Source organism: Protomyctophum parallelum (genome assembly GCF_964188405.1).
Source record: "Protomyctophum parallelum genome assembly, chromosome: 14".
Taxonomy (NCBI): Eukaryota; Metazoa; Chordata; class Actinopteri; order Myctophiformes; family Myctophidae; genus Protomyctophum; species Protomyctophum parallelum.
The window spans coordinates 18,196,704-18,220,005 of record NC_139709.1 but is presented as its reverse complement, the minus strand read 5'-3'; the positions used below and the strand labels follow the sequence as shown (position 1 = coordinate 18,220,005).

The following is a 23,302-nucleotide window of genomic DNA, read 5'->3' as shown; positions in this document are numbered from 1 at the left end:
ACTAATCACTGTTGTATTACTGTGCAACATGAAAACTGATTGTTGTATACCGTTTCTCCCCTCATATTTCTAGTTCATTGAAATAATGTCATGCACATTTGTCCAGTGCATAGTCTACTGCAGGCCTGGTTGACTAGATTTAGAATACATTTTGAAGCTTTTGCTACTGGAATGATCGATTATTTATGGAGAACTCCCTGTCATTTAACATGCATCTCAATGGGGGAGAAGGACAGCTTGACATGTCTCCTCGCTGCTAATGTGCCTATTGGACAAGAACGGGTTGGGAAGGGACTTAGGCAGTGAAGGGCTAATTTGAGAGTAATGAAACAAATTAACACTTGGAACACTATAAAATTGAAGCTGATGAACGTTCTCCTGATTGGCTGAAATTGGTGACCCACCGAAATGTTATTTCCTGTGTACTATATAGCTGCAGAGCTGAACAAACACTGATTACTATCAGAATACATACAGTGCTTTGACCTCAACAACACAAAATATTTTAACACTCTAGTCTATAGCAATGGCCGCGTTTATATGCAGGCTGATCATTCCGAATAAATACTTCAGAATAAAATAAATCTGAAGTAATGTTTTTTGCTGCGTGTTTATATGGGAAATGGTCATTCTGAACGAGTGTTTACAAGGAGATGTGATATAAGACATGATACATGTTAATTCACGTGAAACTACGGCATCTGTTGGACACAATATAGGCAGTTCATTCATTATATGACTGTCTCAACAATAGGCTACAGACATTACAGACGAAAGACGATACTTTGAAATCCCATCATTTCATTCCGCAGTAACTTTGAGGCTGCTGGTGGTTGGATAGGGGCGGGCATATATGTTTACCGTCTTTTTTTCCCCACCCGCTGCGGCTCCCCTTCTCCGCTGGGAAGGTGATCATCTCGTTTTTATTTGTAGGCTAAGCGCTGATCTACAGTCTGACAACGTGTCCCATCTGTGGTCTTGTACATCGCATAAAGCATATAATGCATAGCTTATCTGCACGATACACCAGCGCCACATCATTATGGCATAATGTACTTTGCCCGGAATATATATATTCCGGGCAAAGTAGGCTACCAGAGAATAAATTGGGTGTTTAATACTAGATTGATTGCAGCAGCTCATCAATGCAATTAAACTGCAAAGCCGTTATGTTTCATGACGTTTTGGTTGCAACTTGGAATAGGCCTATATAGCCTATACAAGTTTAAAGGGATAGGATGGACATTATAGCGATAATAGCGTATTCTTGGGACTGTGTGTGTGTGTGTGTGTGTGTGTGTGTAGGCTGGCTATATAACCTATATCAAACATGTTTGAACATTATCAGAGTGATCATCAACTCGGGACGGTTGGATCTTTGAACACTCACAGATCAGGGGGATCATCATCACTGCTGCTGCTCCACGTTTTTTTTTTCTGGAGCTGCAAAATGCACGAAATAACCGCTTTATGTGCAAACTCTCGGCGCGCTTCGGATATGAGCGCCTTGGAGTTGGAGCACCTTAGAAATGAGCATGCTCAGAAAGACCAGAATTAACTTACATCCGAAGCAGTGTATGTATACATGAGTCCAATTTTCTTTCAATCGCATTGAACATCGGAATAATCCGGCCAGTGACATCGGAATGGTTTTTAAATCGCATCAAGCATTTTCATTCGGATTTAAGTTTTTGTAGGTGTTTACATGACAACGTTTAATAGGATTGAACTTCTATTCGGAATGAAAAGGGGATTTAACTGCCCATGTAAACGTAGCCAATGATTGATTACTATCAGAATAACAACCACAAACAAACAATATATACATACATACATAACATACATACATACATGCATACATACATATATTAACTAACAAATATCACTTACCCTACTTTTAACCTCAAAACTATGCAAAATTATGTTAAAAATGCAATTATTTTACTTCAACCTGAGTTATTGATTGATTGAACATTTTATTTGCCAGTTTGGGAAACAGTACGGCAGGACATAACAAAAGCTATGCCAAAAGGATAACACAAAAATCCCCCCAGGCGGGCGGGGGTCTTGCTTACCTGGAGTGAGCTTGCAGTGCTTGGGCAGCTGGTCTATGCCCTCCTTCAGCATGACTGGAATGATGACCTCATAATTGGGCAACTCACTGAAACAGGAGAGGAGATATCATATCAAAGAGGCATAAAAAGTTTATAACCAAATACATATTATCGACCAATATCAAGTTTCTTCATTCAAACTAAATACTTCAGCATCAGCATTTTAACCCATTTTTTTTTTTATAATAATGTTATTGCGACAGTAGGTCGCAGATTACTATGAAAACCTGCAAAACCTGTCAGCAGTCCGTCTGTCACGCCACCATATATGGCAGTCAGTCCGTCATGCCTCGTGACACGTCGCTTTTCGCCCTCAGGGCGTCTTACTGGTTATCATTAAGTAATTTACTGCCAGAATTGATTCTTGCTGCATTTAGCCAGCCGGAAGTTTCATTTTGAAGACCCCAAAATTCACGACCATTGCACCAGAACAAAAAATTGATAAGTCACCGAAACATTAATATTGTAGCCGCAAGGCAGCAACGCTTTAGTTATGAGTCGTTGAACATCGCCGTTTCGATCAATAACCTCAATCTGGGAAAATAATCAAGAGAACAGACATCAGCTCACCAGTAGGTCTGCTTCAGAATGAGACTCTTCTCTTCTATCCAGGCCTTCTTGCTCTCCGCACTCATGCCTTTCCCGGCATCCAGCACAGCGGGAGGGAAATCTGCGCGGGTGAAGAACACACACACCATTATTCATTAAGCTTTTCTCTTACATCATCTTATGTTGTTTGGGAGGTGGAACAGGGCTGTTAAAAAAGGAGGGAAAAAAAGGAAAGAAAATAAATTGCTGTGATATTCACAAGAATCACAATTATGCTCCTAATTGACCATCTTGTTTAACTTGTTAAAACCGGGAAAACATCCTTGTAATTTTAGATTTTTACATTGGCTATAAAATAATAGGCAATGTACAAGCTTGCGGCATGTCACTTCGTGCCACACTTTGAGCTTGTACAGTACATCTGCTATTCTTTACAAAAACTTTTTTTAATCTGTGCAAGAACTACAGATTTTGAAGGAATTTGTTGCATCGGCCTCAGGCCTTAACAGGTTAAAATAGCATGTGACATAAATATGCAACAGATTCGAGACGAAAGCGGGTGAAAAAAAAAAGAAAAAAAAAACATTTGCCAAGACACTGATCAAGGCAAATTTCCCATAAACCCTGTAGTTTAATTGACCCTTATTAAAAGGCATATCTCCAAAAATGTACAGAGCGAGGCCATGAATACCAATGAGCTGTGAATGAATTAGAAGGTTGACGTCAGTGTTAGTGGTGTGGTAGGTTGATGCTAGGTCTGATCAGAGCCTGAGCGCACGCTGCATACCAAACCATGACCAGTGATGGAACAAGTACTCACATGTTTTACTTAACCCTTAGAAGAACCACACCACAGATCGTGATGTAATTAAATTCTGAGCGATGACCACAACGACCTGTGGCGTGTTGCTCGTTTTTTATTAATATGTTTAGATTAATCACCTCCGCAGCGCTGTTTAAATTCCTGAGCTTATATTCTGACTCCATTACCCATAAAACCCGTGTCACGTGACACACGTGTATGTGTTCCTATTGGAAACTGACGCCCACCCCCCAGTGAACAGGGGGGGTGACTCCTCCAAGCGGAAGAAGAGTATGTTCAGCCAGTTTTGCAGTCCCCGCGCCGCAGCAAAATATATATATATTTGAGTGAGTTTTAGTGAGTAGCGACCGTGTCCAGTGGCCTTCTCCAGTCCCAGCCCCGGTGGCCGGGCTGGTGGGGGCACAGATGGTCTCTGGATGTCTGGATGAGCATGAATAACACAATTTTTGGCCAGCAACGACCTGCTGGTCTTACAATGTGTTATGGAAATGGTTATACTTTGTCATGCATCGTCATAGTTGCCAAGTCTGCTAATAAAAAGAACTAAGCGACATTGGGCTTGATTGTTCTGTAGCCGGCAAATGCTGGTCATTTTCAAGTTGTGTTTTTCAGCGGGGGGCTTGTTTCCAAAAGTGTAGTTGCGTATTTGGGCTTGGGCTTACTAAAGTTGTCTAAAACAACTGAACTCCATAGTCAATTTGTAGGATCCATCCAACAAACACACATAGCATTTGTTTACATCGGCCGCAATGCGTCGCATTGTGAGCTTGTGGATCGGCAATGTTCAAATGGCCGAAATGTACAGTACCGGTATATAGGGCTGAAGTGGGTAATGTATATTTTCTTTTGTAATAGTAACTAAAGTTTTCAAATAAATGTAGTGGAGTAAAAGTATAATATTTGGATCAGAGATGTAGTGGAGTAGAAGTAAAAGCACTGGACGTTGGGAATACAGTATAAATACCTCAAAATTGTACTTAAGTAAATGTACTTAGTTACGTTCCACTCCTGCTCTTACCTTGTCCAGGTGGAGTGAGGCACACCGCCTGACTCAGGGCCGCCAGGACGCTCAGCTCGGCCAATCCGATCCTCAGTTTCCCCGCCAGGGACCTGTCAATCCAGCCCATCAACAAAGACAGCCAATCAGATGGTCAATCAACCAAGCCACTGAAACACCACGCGGCTAGACACTCAAGCAGACAAAACACACCACGTGGCTTTGTGCCGTGTGCATGAGCTGCACGTGTCGGTTTCTGGCACTATACTATCCAGTATGTATGAGAAAGAGTTAATCTGTGTGTGTTCATGTGTGTGTGCATTTCTAGTCATGCATGCAGCCATGAGTGTGAATGAGAGTGAGTGTGTGTGTGTGTGTGTGTGTGTGTGCTGCATGCGAGGCCATGCATAAACTGTGAGTCAGAGATGGTGTGTGTGTGTGTGTGTGTGTGTGTGTGTGTGTGTGTGTGTGTGTGTGTTTTTACCTGACTATATAGCGGGCCTCGGAGAAGCGGCATGCCACAAAGAGGCCTTTGATGATGTCAATTTTCTTATTCATGGCCTGAGGCAGCCCGAGAGGGAAAATTGAGATTCACAGACGCAGCGGTTGGGGAGAGACAGAATACAAAGGAGAGGAGAGAGGTCACCGTGGGGCACAACACTCTGCACGTTCACACTGAGAAGAGGTCTCAGAGTAATAATAATAATAATCATTCCTAAAGCTTGACGACTTATTCACGGCGAGCTGTGGAAAATGGGAAAGCAGCCCTGGAGGAACTGTCGCCTTTTTTACCTCGAGCTGAAACAGAAAAGGAAAAAGAAAAAAGCACACAACAAGTTTCCTCGCCACGCCAACAACACAGATCGGCATCTCCGCCTGGTTCTCTGAGAGGAACAAAATGAATGAAAAAAAAAAACCTGGGTTGCAACTTGCAGCCGCAATTTCACGAGGCAAATTGAGTGGAAAAACATTTATTTGGCAGCGTCCGTTTTTCTTTAATGAAAATGTTATTGCGTGCCTCACCGAGTTACCGCTCATGCTGGCAATTTCCTTCAATTTGTTGAACACGCCCCCCGCCGTCAGACTGGCGGGCTGGAACATCATGCGCTGGTTGCTACGGGAGCTCTCCGCCACCAGGCCCAGGTCTCCTTTCTCCTGCGCCTCCGCCTTGATTTTGTCCAACTGTCGCCCTGGCAACGAGACGGTAAAGGAGGAGGAGACGGTAAATAGGAGTGGAGAGAGAGAGACAGACAGAGAGACAGACTCAGGCTCCATGATGAGCAGAGGAGAATAGAGGCCACAAGATTGGCAATTAAGGCTTTTGGTACGTGGGAGCAAGTACTGGATGGCTGGTGGAAGAATGGGTATGTGTGTAGGAAGGAGGGAGGCATCCGAATGTGTGCGCGTGTGTGTGTGTGTGTGTACTATGACCATTCCCTTGTGCTTCTGAATGTAGGGTAAGGTCCAAGTTGTCCACGGCAAAAATCTCCTACAATTTTTGCATTTGTTCAAAAGGATGTATGGAATTAATTAATATAATAATCATCAACTACTATTGTGCCAAAGGAATATTTAGTCAAGTTAATTCATTTTTTTTTCTATAATTCTTATCCCACGATTTTGTAACCCATTTTTCACCCCTGTGTCAATTATCTGTGCTGTGCTGTGCGTGCATTCACCTGTCTTTTCACTTTTTGTATTACTTTATAGTGATACTCTCTGTGGAACTCTGCTTATGTTTGTGAACTGCTGCAATTGTGTACATCTGCTTTTGACACTGGGTCGATAACGTTTTGACACCAGTTAAGCCATTTGTTTGTGCTTGGTGAGGCTCGTTTCTAGCCGGGAACCAGGTAGCAGAAGAGGCTATTCTTGCAGTCGGGTGAGGCTCGATTATTTCGGGCCGTGCGTCAGGCTAGCAGAATGCCGTCGGGAAACAGCAGAAAACAAAGCAGAGAGGTGCTACTGCCTACTCTGATGAGGACGAGATGGAAGAGACGAGCAGAATGCCGTCGGGAAAGCAGAAAAAAACAAAGCAGTGCCAGAGGGGTGCTACTGCCAACTTTGAGGAGGACGAGATGGAAGAGATTAAAAAATCTCTTGACTTCATGTCGGCAGAAATCTCTAAAGTCCTCGACCAACAAAAGAAAATAATGGATCTGGTGGGAGAAGTGCAGTCACTTAAAAGACTGAACACCGAAAAAGACGAAACGATTAAACTGCTGGAGCACCGGGTGGATGACTTGGAGCAATACTCCCGGATGAACAACCTGATCATCAGCGGGCTGAAGACCAGACACCGGTCATACGCCAGAGCGACAGCCGTGGCGAACAGCACAGCAAGGCGGGAGGGAGAGCCCTCTGAGCCCGAGACAGAATCGCTGGAACATCAGGTGGTTGCCTTCCTGGAGAGTTAGGAGATCTCGGTTGACAGGCGCGACTTCGAAGCCTATCACACACTGCCCAGTAGAACCAAAGGAGCTACACCAGCGATAATCATTCGCTTCACTAACAGAAAGAACAAGATTGCGCTCCTTAAGCAGCGTAGCAAATTGAAAGAGTCTGATGTTTTTTTCAATGAGCACCTCACCAAGAGGAACGGTGAGATAGCCAAACAGGCACGCTATTTGAGAAAACAGGACAAAATTCAGGCTACATGGACTGCTAGCTGCAAAGTGCTCATCAAGCTGAATGGAGAAGAGGAAAAAGTAGTTGTCATAAATGACATCAGTGAGCTGGACAAATTCGATGTTTGAACGACTTGCTATGAGAGGTATGACCCGACCATGTGAACATTTACACACACACAATGACTGAAAGACAGTACTTTTTTCTCGTACCTTATTGTAGTTTTTATAATTTTATAATGACTGACAAAAGGTTTTATTTTTATATGCCTTGTTGTAGTTTTGATAATTTTATAATCATGAACATAGGGCTTGATGTTGTCGTACTTTTTGTAATTTTTTTCTTTATTATGAATGCTGAACTTTATCATGGGTTCGTCCACTTTTAATTTACCAGGCAAAGGCCTGTTATTAGCTCATTTAAACATATGCAGCTTAAGAAATAAAATCCCAGATTTATGCAATATAATGATGTCAAATAATATTCACATTATGGCAATATCTGAAACCCATCTTGACTCCTCTTTTGAGGATTCAGAACTGGGCGTGGATGGATACAATTTATTTAGGAAGGATAGGAATAAATATGGTGGAGGTGTAGCTGTTTATGTGCAGAATCATATCCCTGCCAAAATAAGAAATGATTTGATGCTGGATGAAATTGAGGCACTGTGGATACAGGTCCATCTGCCACAGACTAAACCCATACTTGTATGTTGTTGCTATAGGCCGCCTAGTGCGGATTTAAGATACTTAGATTCAATCTGTGAGATGCTGGATAAATCTAGTGATGAAAATAGAGAGATTTATTGGACTGGCGATACCAATATCGACTGGTTAGGTATTTGCCCTCTCAAAAAGAAACTTACTGCTGTAGCTAATGCATGTAACCTTACACAGACCATTACCCTACCATCAAGAATCACAATGAATAAGAATGGGCTAAAATCATCCAAATGTATTGACCACCTATTCACAAATGTTCCTGAAAAATGTACTAAAACAGTATCGATAGCTCTTGGATTCACTGATCACAATTTTATTGCTATTAAAAGGAAAACTAAGGTCCCAAAAGCACCTTGCTTGGTTATACATAAGAGGTCGTATAAACATTTTAATCAATAACTGTTTATTGATGAAGTGAAAAATGTTAACTGGTCAACTGTTTGTCTTGAGGAGGACCCAGAAGTCGCTTTGGGGATATTCATGAAATCATTTTTGCAGATTGTAGACAAACATGCTCCTGTCAGAAAAACAACTGTCAGGGCCAATGGCGCCCCCTGGATTGACATTGATCTCAAATCAATCATGAGGCAACGTGACGAAGCTAAAAAGTTGGTTGACTCATCTGGTTTGCTGTCTCACAGAATGGAATACCGTAAATTAAGAAATCATGTCACTAAAATAAATAGAAGCAAAAAGAAAGAATATTATAAGAATAAAATTAATGACTCCAAAAATAATGGAAAACAATTGTGGAAAATATTGAATCAAATAATGGGAAGATCTGCACACCAGACTAATTCATTTATTGAAATTAATGGAGAGTTTCTGACTAAACCAGCTGAAATTGCCACATACTTTAACAACTACTTTACAAGCAAGGTTGAAACTCTTAGAGAAAATATGTCACCATCTGATGGCTCCTCCTCATGCAAATTAATTGAAAATAACATAATGAATGGTAAAAACTGTAAGTTTGATTTTGTGCAAGTAAGTAGCTTTGACATTGAAAACTTGCTGTCATCACTGCCATGTGACAAACCTGCTGGTACTGACATGTTAGACAGTAAACTGTTAAGAATTGCATCATCCTATATATCAAATCCAATTAGTCACATTTTTAATAGGTGCTTAACTTATGGAGTTTGTCCTAAGGCTTGGAAGGAGGCAAAGATCATTCCTTTGCCCAAGGATAAAAAGAAACAATTCACAGGGCCAAACAGTCGGCCAATAAGCATACTCCCTGTTCTGAGTAAATTAATGGAAAAGGTAGTTTTTAAGCAAATCCAAGAATATTTTATTTATAACAAATTGATCACTAGTTCCCAGCACGCTTATAGGCATGGTCATTCCACGTCAACTGCTTTAGCTCAGTTGACTGATGACTGGCTGACTCAAATGGACATCAAGAAGATGGTTGGCACTGTCTTGCTTGATTTTAGTGCTGCATTTGATGTCATAGACCATGGCATAATGATATCTAAACTAAAAACATATGGATTTAGCAATATGGCACTTGATTGGATGGTGAGCTACTTATCGGAGAGATCACAGAGAGTGTTTTTTAATGGTAGCCTATCCGAATGCAAGTATAATTATTGTGGGGTTCCTCAAGGAAGCTGTTTGGGTCCTTTACTTTTCATTATTTTTTACTAATGATCTCCCTTGTGTGGCTATGAACACCCATATGGTAATGTATGCTGATGACACAACTCTGTATAGTACTGCCCCTTCATTAAATGAGTTAGTGAGTAATTTAAATCTGGATCTTGAGAGGGTATCTAACTGGGTGAAAAATAACAAACTAGCACTGAATGTTGCCAAAACAAAAAGTATTATTTTTAGCACCAGGCATATGCTTATTGGTGACCCTCAGCTGCACCTATCAATGTCCGGTATATCAATAGAACAGGTTAAGAAAACTAAACTGCTTGGAGTTCTACTGGACAGTGAATTGTCATGGTCGGATCATATTGATGGCATTGTAACTAAGATGGGTAGAGGTATAGCCATGGTCAGGAAGTGCTCCACATACTTGACATCCTCAGTCATGGGTCAAGTGATACAGTCATTGCAGGGCTCGAGATTAACGGCGTCCCGACGTCCCGGGGACTGTAAAATATCTATTTGGGACGTAAATGTATCTCATTCGGAACGGTTTCGGGACGAGAGGAGTTTTTACACTGAAAATGCGCATTTCGTGTGCAGCGATGAGCAGCATGAGAATTTGCCGTGCCGTCAGAGTCAGACAGTTGACAACAGCAACAACAACGCACACACTACATTCACCCAACGGAATCATAGGAATTATATTGCTTTTGCCCCGTGGATGGGACATTTAGATTGAAAAACTATCGGTTGGAAGCTTGGATAAAACCATGGTTGTGTGCCACAGAAAGGTTCCATATGGACATGGGGCTACACTACATCACCAACGTTTAACGTTAGCTTCCATGCTAGGCTTGCTAGCTGGCATCGACATTAAATAATATGTTGGTATATATCCTCTGAAGCAACAGATGTTTTCTAATGCTCAGATTGTTCTGGAATTGCTGCCCCAACACTGTGGAATTCACACCCCAAAACGCTCTCATTCCACAGTTTTTATTGATTGTATTTATTATTATTATTATATTGATCCTTCATCTTAGTATTCCCCCTAATAAAGTTGTTTTTATTTGTTTTCTCATGCCAACCATGTAATAGACATTTGAGTATTCATATACCTGCATTGCTGCACGTTATCTGTTGGTCTTGATCAAGTAGCCTACACCAAAGTTTTATAAGCTACTGTAGTCACTATTCATTGATTCACTGGTAGGCTACACCAAAATAACAAAATCCATTTGAAAATAAATATCACTGTTCTCAGGTCGAATATTGATATGCGATTAAAATATGATTAATTTAGATTAATTAATTACAAAGCCTAAGATTAATTCGATTAACATTTTTAACCAAGCCCTATTTTTCATCTGGGAGCATTTTGACTAAATCAGTGTATCTACAGAAGAAACATGAAGCCAAACAAATGTACTACTGTCTGCATGTATTCAATACAGTACATTATTTGTTTTGCTTAATTGTATTTCTATTACAATAGGAATACAGTTATTCATTTCACAATTTGAGTGGTGCTTTTTTGTACTTTTTTTCCCCGGGACGGTATACATTTACTTCGGGACGGTTCAAATTGTATTTTGGTACGGTTCCGGGACGGTGGTGAAAAAAGTTAGTCTGGAGCCCTGAGTCATTGGTGTTTTGTCACCTTTATTATTGTACTGTTGTATGGTCAGCGGCGACTCAAGCAGACCTGAACAAACTACAACTTGTTCAGAACCGAGCTGCTAGACTGGCACTTCTTTGTTCTACTCGCACAAATATTGAATATATGCATAAACGCCTGTCCTGGTTATCTGTCAAAAACAAACTCCATTGCAGTGTCCTCATGTTTGTTAGAAACACAATTTCTAATCAAACACCAGATTACTTTTTCAAACAGTTATTAAAAGAATTGCAAGCCTCGGTAGGGCTGGGCGATATGACAAAATCTCATATCACGATATAGAATTTATTTTATCACGATAACGATATACTCACGATATAGCATATTTTTTACGATACCTATTTTTTTATCTAAAAGAATTGATTTTTGTTCAGGTCGAGTACTTTACTGTACTTGGGCTGTACTGTACTGTACTGTACTGTACTGTACAAGCTCTCCTCCCTGGCCTCTGTCTGTGTTAGGCTGCACAACAGTGACACTTGGTGGTGACAATAGTTATGCTATTTCCGTGCTCGGATACAGGGACAGGGACACACATAGCTGTCTATAATGGTTGCACCACTCAAAAAACAATTAAATTCACATTATCCAGTCTACTTATATGAATATAATACTGATGCCCTTCCCATGCACAGACAGGCCCAAAGCAAGTACAAAAATATTACAAAATAAAATGTATATAATAATAATTAGAGGCTGAACTCAATTGTTCAGCCTCTGTAGACATTTTTAAAGCACAGCTCAAGACCCACTTCTACAACATTGCTTTTAATTGATCTTTTATTTTTTGTTATTCATGTCCTCACTGTATTGCATCACTGCTTGTTTTTTAATGTCGTTGCCTTGCTTTTCTTTTTTTCTCCATTGCTCTGTAAAGCACTTTGAGAGCTGCATTTCATGTCATGAAAGGTGCTATACAAATAAAGTTTTATTAGTATTATTAATAATAATTATTATTATGCCAATTAAAAAGAAAAAATAAAGAAATAAGACGTTGCCATTCAGACACAGAAGTACAGGCCTGTGTCTGCATTAAATTGGCTTAAGGAAAAAATAAATATCTCATGTCACAGTTTGTCACTACAGTTGTTTCAGTTCATTTAAGCTCTGTATAGGGAATCAACATGTTCTGTTGTAGTTATAGTTTAGTTTGTTAAAGACGTTGGGCAGCTTAACGATGTTTAATTGACTACAGGCGATAGAGTGAGAGAGAGTGAGAGAGAACGCGATCTTGTCGTCAACTCTCCATGCCCAGCTGTGCGTATGGGAGTCTGGGACGAGTGGGGCTTTTTCTTTTCCTTTTTTTTTGATGATCACAACAAAGTCAGCGTCTTGTGTTGTTGTTGTAAGCTGTTGCTGAATTAAGGACTTTTCAAATGGAATAATATATTTGGAACAATAAAACAAGACAGACACGCAGCAGGAGGACTGCACAGGTAAGAGGAACGTCTTCGTCTTGGAAGAAGTTTGCAGTGCACCCGACGACGGACAAGCTTATTGTTCAACTGTGTAAAACATGCGTGGCTCACACAATTTATCAATTTGACCCAACATGAAACCTGCATTTATAACAGTGAATGACCGGTTACTTTAGGGCGCGTTCGGAAATAGCGCACTAGGCACACTGTGCAATGCAAACTGATAGATGAGTTCGCTCCGGTGTGGTATTTCCGAACGTGCCCCTTACACCGCTCTGAATCTCGTCAGCCATCATCTCCCTTCATGTAATCAAAACCACTTCCATATCCATACAATGGAAGACGTTGCCCCTCTTTTAGGTGCAAGCACCACCTCGGCTTGTGTTGTGGTCGTGTTGGCCTTAGAGTATATAATAGAGAAGACATCCGAAAGGTGTTGGCTCACTGTTTTCAGTGCGCGCGGTGGGCTGCTGGGCATGCCGTATATAAGCGCTGTGACGTAAAATACTGCCGTAAAGCGAAACGGCGATATAAGCGATATAGCTTTTTTTCGTGATAGACATTTTCTATCGAAAATACGATATATATCGTCATATCGCCCAGCCCTAAGCCTCGGTCATTTATCACTCCCTGCTCCAAAAACGAACCTCCTTAAACAAACAGTTATGTATCGATCAATATCATTTTGGAACATGTTACCACCTCACATTAATAACACAACATAAATTATCTTTCAAATATGCTTTAAAGGAACACTTGCTACAGCTGACCACATGGCCATAATGTTATTCTCATTATGTTGCAATTAATTTTATAGAATAAATTGTTATGTATTTTCATGAATTTACATTTGTAATTACCGTATGTATTTTATATGGACCCCAGGAAGACTAGCTGTCACACGGCGTCAGCTAATGGGGATCCATTCAATAAACAATAAACAATCTAATGTGATCCTGGGCTCTACATACCCTCCGCCAACCTAGTCCCCATATATGGGGGACATGGGGAGAGCAACGGACTTGAACTCATGCTTCCTTCATGCCTGAGTGTCCAAGTTGCTCCTTTGCACCTGACAGGGGGGAGTTTCTCTGGTTGGACGTAGCGTGTGGAAAGGAACACGTTATTCCAACCAGATCCTTTCCCCTCCAGCCAGGAGCCCCGGCTGGCCAGGGGGAGGCAGTTTAGAGACGAGGATTACTGCATGTTTTTTGTGAGGGTACCTACCCTAGGGGACACGGGGAGAACATGCAAACTCCACACAGAAAGGCCCTTTCGTATGGGCACTGATGACTCGGAGGAGGAAACACGCCGCCAGCACCCACAGTGCCCTGAGCGGGAATCGAACCAATGACCTTCTAGCTGTGAGGAGACAGCATTAAGTCAAGTTTGGTTGAAAGTCAAGTTACTTTCAACCAAAGCGAGAAAACACTTCTTCGCCCCAGAAACTACACAAAACCGCATTGACATGGGTCAGAAGTCACCGAAATGTCTCCAACGATGCGGGGAACGATGCGGTGAATAGAAATGTGAAATTGTACGCTTGTTAATCTTAGAGCTCATGTGAGACGGAGTCAGTGACTTGCACAGGCTAAACTACGGCCTGACTAAAAAGGTACAATAGCGAGGCAACCTTCCTCCTGGCTTTAAATTGTACCGAGGAGGATTATTTTTACGGGCAGGCCAATGATCCAAAACACACATCAAAGCTTTGCTACGGTTTATTTGAAGTCCGAGGAAGGAGTTATACGGCTTTTGCTCCACAGCCAGACCGGACCTCGAGCCTAGTGAACATCTATAAGAACATTTTTGAAAAGGTGAGACATATCAACATCACAGTACAAGCCTCTGAAATGCTCCCATAGAAGTGCCGGAAAATTCGGAGATGTCTGGCACCTAGACAGAATCTGTGTAATTATTATGGCCAATGCGGAGAATCCCTGACGTCAGCGCAAATCAGCGTTGTTAGGCAGCGCTTTCTGCTGTGTTTGACATCAGACCAACGACAGAGAGAGAGAGAGAGAGAATAAACCGGCCAATGCTGGGTACGGAAACCTGAACACGCAGATCGACATGTTGCTTGTCACCACAATAAACCCGGCAACGCAGGGAAAGCCGTTTGTCGATATATAAACTACACTTGTACTTGTATAAACTATACAGCTAGACGGTGGATATACACCAAACAGTGATAAACTTTGACCGTGTTAACAGTAGCAAAGTTGTTTACTTGTAGTAAAAGGGTGGCAATTTTGCTGCAGATAAAATAATTATCTGAGTAAAAATGATTGATGGGACACAAACGGCTCTTGGAAGGCAGTGGACTGTTTCTTTTGGATCCCACTGTACCATCATGCACCTGTGCTTCTGCATTTCTGCCTATGTGTGCATCTTGCATGCGTGTATGTGTGTGGGGGCAGGGGAGGGGAGGACACACACACACACACACACACACATGCTTGCTCGTTCATGTGTGCCAGAAACTGTGTCTGTGATTTATTTTTTCAGTTATTTATACAAACAGATGAGTCAAATTTACCCGTTGCCTGGGCAACCGCTTTCATCAGCACCGTTTCCCCGACGCCCAGCTCCATCCCCAGGTAGGCGGGGCCCAGCTGGTTCAGACACAGGTACACGCAGCACAGCAGGTCGTCTGTGCACACACACGCACAGAGACACACACACACACACACACACACACACACACACACACAATTAATCACCATGTTGGCTAGGGCTGTCACGATTACACATTTAAGTTGTCATTGAACATTGGAACTTTATAATTTGTATATCCATTTGCCTTTTAGGCTTCGTAATCGCAAATTGCACAGGGCAGATATGACAAATAACATAAATATACAAAGAAATCACTGACACATTTAGTAATTAAGAAATTAAAAAAAAATCTTTCCAAAACAGTTACAAAATAAGGCAGGCAGGCAGGAAGTCCAGGTGAGGCAAGCAGCATCTGTGCCTGCACAGATGTTTACATTAACGAACACATGAAATGCACACACACGCACGTTTGCATTACTATACCGTACGTGATTTTATGAATGCCTTTTTTAATTGCCAATTTTAACCATAAGCCGCTGCGACACATTCTGAGCTTGTAGATCAGCTATACACCATCATGCAACTAATTGTATATGAGGCATAAATCCATCTCTAATGCCTAAACCCAACATCTAAATGTCTTAATCCCACACACACACACACACACACACACACACACACGTCAACAGACTCATCCTCCCTCCTTCATTTTTAGTTTCATCTGCAAGCTGGCCTCCATCATGATCCTCCTTCAGTGAGGAGAGGATGATGGCTGGCTGTGGTGGTGCAGCATGATGGGGATACACCATACCAGGAGTGGAGAGGGCCACTATATTTACACACTCACCCCAGAGGGCCACTATATTTACACACTCACCCCAGAGGGCCACTATATTTACACACTCACCCCAGAGGGCCACTATATTTACACACTCACCCCAGAGGGCCACTATATTTACACACTCACCCCAGAGGGCCACTATATTTACACACTCACCCCAGAGGGCCACTACATTTACACACTCACCCCAGAGGGCCACTACATTTACACACTCACCCCAGAGGGCCACTATATTTACACACTCACCCCAGAGGGCCACTATATTTACACACTCACCCCAGAGGGCCACTATATTTACACACTCACCCCAGAGGGCCACTACATTTACACACTCACCCCAGAGGGCCACTATATTTACACACTCACCCCAGAGGGCCACTATATTTACACACTCACCCCAGAGGGCCACTATATTTACACACTTACCCCAGAGGGCTGAATTTCATATCATATCACGCAAAAATAGCAGCTCTACAAGCTCAAAACGAGTGTCACTGCGACGCGTTTTGAGCTTGTAGATTTTTGCTATTTTTGAATTGAAATCCAGATTTTCTTTTCAAATGCATTTTAGTTAGACTTATGTTAACTTTATGAACTTAAATGCAAATACATTGGACATAAAAAAGACAACTTTTTAATTCATTGTCATTAAGCCAGTAATATAGACTGAAGTAATTAAAGCAGGGTCATGTTTGCACAATATTACATTACATTAAGTGAAGGTGGGGGCCGCACGTGCCCCTCGGTCCGCCAGTTGCCCGTGTATGCTCTACAGCATACAGTACAGCGATTGCGGGGATACACCATACAGTACTACAACAGTACAGTGGTGGTGCAGCATGGTCCCATGACCTTACATGGATACACCCCCCCCCCCCCCCCCCCTTTACTGTACTCTGAGGACGCCTCCCCACCTATGGGACGGGTCCCGCTCCCCCTGCCATAAAGTGCTACATTATAGTATTTACCTGGAGAGAGCACCAGCACTGAGCGGAGCAGGTTGGACAACGTCTCGATGTTCCTGAGCCTGGTGGTGGAAATGACAGCCAGATTAGTGTGAGAACTATAGGCAAGGTAGAGGGAGGGGGGGGGGTTAGGAGGCAGGGGGCTTGAAGGACATTTCCAAGAAGATATAGCAGGAAATGAGATTTGTACGGCGGGTGTGTAGGCTTGGAGAGTCAAATTGAGCCTGGAGACGCATATGACAGGTCGATTTAGAAAAACCTTTGCATAAGCTTATTTTGTTGCGTGTGTGCGTGCGTGTGTGCGTGCGTGTGTGTGTGTGTGGTGGTGGGGGGGGGGTGGATGTAGAGGATTCCCTACATCAGTGGTTCCTAAAACTGGCTGTCAGACTCGGGACTCGGTCCCCAAATGATTTTGGGGTTCCTCAGATGACTGGCTTAATGTGCAACATTCCTCTTATTATACCAGTGATTCTCAACCTGTGGGCCCTGAGGGTAAAATGTGCCCAAATGTGCCCCCAAAAAAAACATTAAGATTTGAACGATAACATATCAATATTAGGAAAGCGATATCAATACCAAGGTTGAGCACCACAAGGTTAGCCTGTGTGTGTGTGTGTGTGTGTGTGTGCGCGCAAATAGACAATCCCGTCTAAAAGAGTTGTTTGCATAATGTCAATAACCACAGACATGACCTTCCATGCCCTTTTTGTTGTTCCATCACTCATTCTGTACGCGTAGGAGTGATATATATATATATACTTCTTCTTTTCACCCAAACAGCATATCTCTCATTTTGTGAAGGGAACATTTTAGATTTATCTCAAGAAAACACCTGGCGGGTGAATAAATCGGACATGGCATGAAGCAAACTGTATATACATAGTCACTGTCAGGCTGAAACCTCCTATTTCCATAACTTGCATTAAAGTAACTCAGATTAAAGTAACCCAGGGGTTGACACTAAGGTCTCAGAGTAAAGTAACCCAGGGGTTGACACTAAGGTCTCAGAGTAAAGTAACCCAGGGTTTGACATTAAGGTCTCAGAGGCACTTGCCCATCGGGCAAGTACAAGTCATGTTCTACTTGCCCAAAGGTCATGGCCACTTGCCCCCCAAAATATTGTTAATTACCGTTCATTAGGGCCAGACGCAGAGCACTCTGACCACGTTCGAGATCTCGTGTAGCGAACTAAAGACGGTTGCATCCCCACTAAAAATGTGCAGTTGGTAGCAAACTTCACCTGCCCGACCATGTTATTTACCTGCCCGACCATTTTATTTACCTGCCCCGGGCAGGTGGGCAGGTGTTGGTGTCAACTACTCAACCCCTATTTTTTAAACCATTTTGGACATATGAGGTTTCCACCCGACAATAGGATATACTGTATAGAGAGAGTAGAGAACTCACCTGCCAGAATCCTCCTCTATCTTCTCAAAGGCGCGAGCTACAGCCAGGTAAGGCACTCTGCGGACAGAAGGACATTATATCACTAGATACCATGGTAAATAAATAACATGTTCAAGCTCCACCGTGCTGTCCATTCAATCTGTGTAAACAGACTGTGCAAACGTACAATACAAAACAAAGTAAAGATCCTGGATTATGAGAGTGTACATTTCTAAAATAAAAAAAACAATTTATAGTGAGGTGCAAGCCAGGTGTCTGTATTATTACCATCATATAAATGCCAAGTCTCATTTTGAGAGGCGGAAGTCAGGTCATATATATTGGAACGCATGTTTATGACTTGACTTTAGTATAATGCATCAGTCCTCCTGGTAATAAAACCAACAACCTCCCGAGTCAAGGTGGCTGTATTCAGACACTAAATCTATATTTCCAATTTATGTTATTCATCTTAAGTTATTCATACTTATGTGGTTCCCACTGATCTTTCTTCTGTATTCCTCCAGTCTGATTTATACTTGGTTGCGTTCCCGTGTCACACAATGACAATATCGGAGGTTTGTATTAAATATGGCCTATTTTTGAGTGGTGCCAACCGCTCCCATGAGTGGCCGAGTGTGTATGTCTGAGCACGACCCATTGACCCCTGCAGCTGATTGGGGTCGCATTTGACACCCCTTGGTACCCTAAACAGACAGACAGAGGGACACACATTGCTGTTCATTGGAGTGGCTGCACTACTCAAAAAAAAACTAAAAGGCAAACAGCAATACCCCAAAAAACGTTAATCACTCGTTATTTGTATGACAATAGAGTTTAACAAAGTTAAACAAAGTTTAACGATCAACTGACGTCACGCCGTTCGTTATCCCCCATTCATTGTCTCCAATATCAGGACATAATGCATTCCACATTACAGTGGCAGAGTAGTAGAACGAGACTGTTTCTCTTTGTTTAATTGTTTTTGTTCTTCAAGTTGTTTTAAAAGTGTCTTATGTGTATGATTATGTTATCAAATTGTGTATGTGCATGTGCATTGTGTATGTGTCTTCTATGTAGGTCTGTCTAAAGGGCCTTTCAAAACGGGAAGCGAGGAACGCCTGGATCAACGACAGGTCTCCTCCAGGTCTGCTCAAGAGGGGCTCAACAACGCAAGTGTCGCAAGCTAAAGAGTACCCAGGACTGGTGAGTCGCGGGCGTGTGCACGAAACGAGCACGCTCGCAACAAATTCACGGGACCGCGCTCAGTTAAATCATAGAGTTAAATATGCTTGCGAGCTCCCCAGTGCTCCACGCAAAAACGCAGGTGTCATTGTCAAAGTGAACTATAGGCACGTTATATCTCTTCACATTTGAAAGGCCCTTTAGTCTGTTGGCTATGTCTATGTGGGAAAAACGTAAAAATAAATTACAAAAATTTAATTAAATAAAAAAGAATGAAACCAGACTTCATTGCTCTGCTAACAGCCCAACACGCAGCTGGAAATATGACTCAGGCTTTGATCATGGAGAGATGATGATGCAGTGATAGCAGCAACATGCTGGCTGTATCACTGGCATGACTCAACGTCAGCAGCAACATGCTGGCTGTATCACTGGCATGACTCAACGTCAGCAGCAACATGCTGGCTGTATCACTGGCATGACTCAACGTCAGCAGCAACATGCTGGCTGTATCACTGGCATGACTCAACGTCAGCAGCAACATGCTGGCTGTATCACTGGCATGACTCAACGTCAGCAGCAACATGCTGGCTGTATCACTGGCATGACTCAATGTCATCTGAACAACAGTCCTGACGTGGTCAGTGCTGGAAAGTCATTAAGGATATTTACTTACTCTAAAAGAATGGCTTCTAAATCCTAAGTTTTCTGAAAAACCTGTTTCTATGTCAGAGGTGCTCAACCTTGTCCCTTTTTCATGTCAATGACCCCCAGAATTATCTGTATTTGGCCGCGGTCTCCCATCTGAAAATATGTTGTTCCAGGGACCCCACCAGAAGCAAAGGTGAGTTAAAAACATTCGCTCTGAAAGAATATATATATCGTTGCTGTCGGGAGGAAACCTCCTAACTCAATTTTTGAGGTTTTTAAATGTTTTGGCATAAATCAGTGCTATTGAACACCCTTTACGTCTTTGTGTCGTTTCGAAAATATTGAACCAATGGAAAGTAGTAAAAAGTGCTTTGGACAAAACTTAACTCCAATGAACCCTCAAAATGTCTGCTAAAGTAACTAACTCCACCACCTCTCCCACTCTCATGGAAGTAATTAAGGTTACAACACCAACTTTGATGAGACTGTATTACTTTGTTTTAAAAATATAAGGTTTTCTTAATTTCCTTCATTTCTGGCGTGTGAACGTCACTTTCTCACGTTCAACTTCATTCAAGAGTGAGTGTTTCCATAAAGCCTTTCAGGCAAAACCCCAGCTAAAACACACCCTAAACAGTCCTTAACAGTTTGACTGTTTTAAACGTGTAACCCGCATTTTAATCAACCCCCCTTCACTGCCGAGATTGTTGTATTACCTTTAGAGCATACGCTGAATTAAATAAAATAAAAAGAACGAAAAATAACTAAGTTCTTTTTTTGGAACCATGAACTGAAATATTAACTATGAAGTCTGAAATAGTTCATTTTTAACTTAACTGTGAACTGAACTATTTCATAAAAAAAAAAAGTGAACTTTCCCAACACTGTTCAAAGATTTGTACCACATTTTCACGATTTTTCAATAGCTAAAGTATAACAATTACAAAGTACAATTTTGAGGTATGTGAACTTTACCCGAGTAGTTTTAATTTCCAATTCTACTCCACTACAGTACATCTCAGAGGCAAATATTGTACTTTTACTTGAAATCTTTAGTTACTTTGCAGATTTGGATTACTTTTACAAAACATACATTAACCACTTCAGCCTTATATACATTTCAAAATAGCCGATCTTGTAGATCTTCTATATTCTTTTTATGTATTTTTTTTACATTTGAAAACCTGTGTAATGGAACATTCTGCATAATGAGCTAGTACTTTCTACTTTTGGTACATTTTATACATTTTGATACCAATACTTTTGTACTTTTACATTTTGAATTCCGGCCATTTACTTGTAACAGAGTATTTCTACATTGCAGTATTGATACGTTTACTTAAGTAAAAAAGTACTTTTTCCACCACTGCCGGCGTGGTGGTGAACCACACACGCCCAGTCAAAGTAAAAAAGGAAAAGCATTTATTTCCTAATTGTGTTGAGTCCATAATAACTCAGTTCCGTTCCAGGGGGATGCACTTCTCAGTGATTTCTGTGAACAAACTCTGTTAGTGCACTGCTGCTCTCGCTGCTGTGAACCAACGTCTATTCAGATATCCCACACGCAGGTTGCTGCAAAGAAAAACGCTTGTTCTGAATTAAATTAATCTGTCAAATATTGCCAGATGTAATTATATTTCACAAACTGTGGAAAGAACTTATACTGCTGCGGATTGAACGCTACAATACAACAATGTTGTGCCTTTGGTTCTCAGACTGGGGTCTGTGGACACCCCTGGGGTCCTTGGGGGGGTTCCAGGGGGTCCCCCAGTTAAAATATTGATAGATGGACCCTCACAGCTTATTGATAGATGGACCCTTACAAATTGGTAATTGGTAGGAATTTAACGATTCCAGCATATTAACGATTATGTTCCTATATATAAAACAAAATCATACATACTGTACAGTATTTCAAACATATCTGGGATACTTGAGGGTTCCAAATCGACCCTTACAGGTCTGTAACTCTGGGATACTTGAGGGTTCCAAATCAACCCTTACAGGTCTGTAACTCTGGGTGTACAAATGGACACTCTCAGTTATGGGGGGTCCGTGGCCTAATTTAACTTACCAAACTGTTTGAAATGAAAACCTTTGATAACCTCTGCTCCAGGCAGTGTGTGTGTGTGTGTGTGTGTGTGTGTGTGTGTGTGTGTGTGTGTGTGTGTGTGTGTGTGTGTGTGTGTGTGTGTGTGTGTGCGCGCGTGCGTGTGTCTGTAGAGTGAAAAGAAGGTGTGTGGCTGGGTCTTACTTCTGCCCACGCTCCCAGCAGGCGTCGTCCACAGGATGGTACTTTGGTTTGGACGGGTCATAATCTGTACGCTGGTCTGATGATGCCTTCTCACTGTGGGGGGGGGGGGGGGACATTGGAGAGAAAATATTATTAGAACGGAGCCTTCAGACGATCCAGACAGCTGACACAAAACATCTTTTCAAGATACTGCCATGGCTCAAAATGGTCATCTGATAATGCCGCAGGAGTCCGTAATGGTCATCAGATATAGCGGACTGTGAAGATGGTTATCGCTACAGCACCAGTCGGACAGATGGGCCGCTGATAAGCGGAGGGGCTGATAAGAGACGCTGGACCAGTAGTGTAGGGACGGCTGCCAAAGGAACCCAACGAAGGGAACAGACAAACAGATTGGAAAATGGAACAAAAGCACAGGCCAGATTTGAAAGACTTTTTTTAAGAGCACTTCAACCGTAATATCAGGCACAGTGCAATTAGGGAAGTGCTGGTTTCTTTGGAATAGCCATCTGAGATGCGCCAAAAGATGTGAGGCGTTTTAGCTCAGAAGGCTCGGACCAAGGAGTGTATCCCTCCCTCTGTGGAGGAAGGCTTGGCGTGCGTCCACACAGCAGCATCTGCTTTTCAAAGACGCTTTGACAAATGACAGACAGACGGACGGACGGATGCCAGAGATCAGATGCACAGATCCAAGAACCAGACATACAACACACAAGTACAATCATCTGTGTTCATGTTAACTACGTTTAGTTCCATTTATACACTCTTCAGAGTTAACTACTTCAACCACTAAGACCTGAGGCCAATTCTACAAATGCCTTTGCACCAGTTGTTTACTGGTTTTGAACAAAAAATATTATATATATATCTCTCTCACAAGTAAAATCCTAAAAGGATTGACTTTTAAAAAAATAAGCTGATTCT

General features: G+C 42.0%; 1 protein-coding gene across 3 annotated transcripts in view; it reads right to left on the bottom strand.

Moving 5' to 3' along the window:
• The window catches only part of lig1 (ligase I, DNA, ATP-dependent), an 83,418-nt gene that overhangs the window by 44,219 nt on the left and 15,897 nt on the right, over window positions 1-23,302 (bottom strand). For all 3 annotated transcript variants that reach the window (XM_083781400.1, XM_083781401.1, XM_083781402.1), the window contains 9 exons: window positions 22,379-22,471; window positions 18,310-18,366; window positions 16,906-16,964; window positions 15,077-15,190; window positions 5,507-5,673; window positions 4,968-5,044; window positions 4,505-4,596; window positions 2,685-2,784; window positions 2,076-2,161 (listed from right to left, as the gene is read on the bottom strand). In XM_083781400.1, coding sequence (XP_083637526.1) covers window positions 2,076-2,161; window positions 2,685-2,784; window positions 4,505-4,596; window positions 4,968-5,044; window positions 5,507-5,673; window positions 15,077-15,190; window positions 16,906-16,964; window positions 18,310-18,366; window positions 22,379-22,471 — 845 coding nt within the window. The remainder of the gene's footprint in view (window positions 1-2,075; window positions 2,162-2,684; window positions 2,785-4,504; window positions 4,597-4,967; window positions 5,045-5,506; window positions 5,674-15,076; window positions 15,191-16,905; window positions 16,965-18,309; window positions 18,367-22,378; window positions 22,472-23,302) is intronic.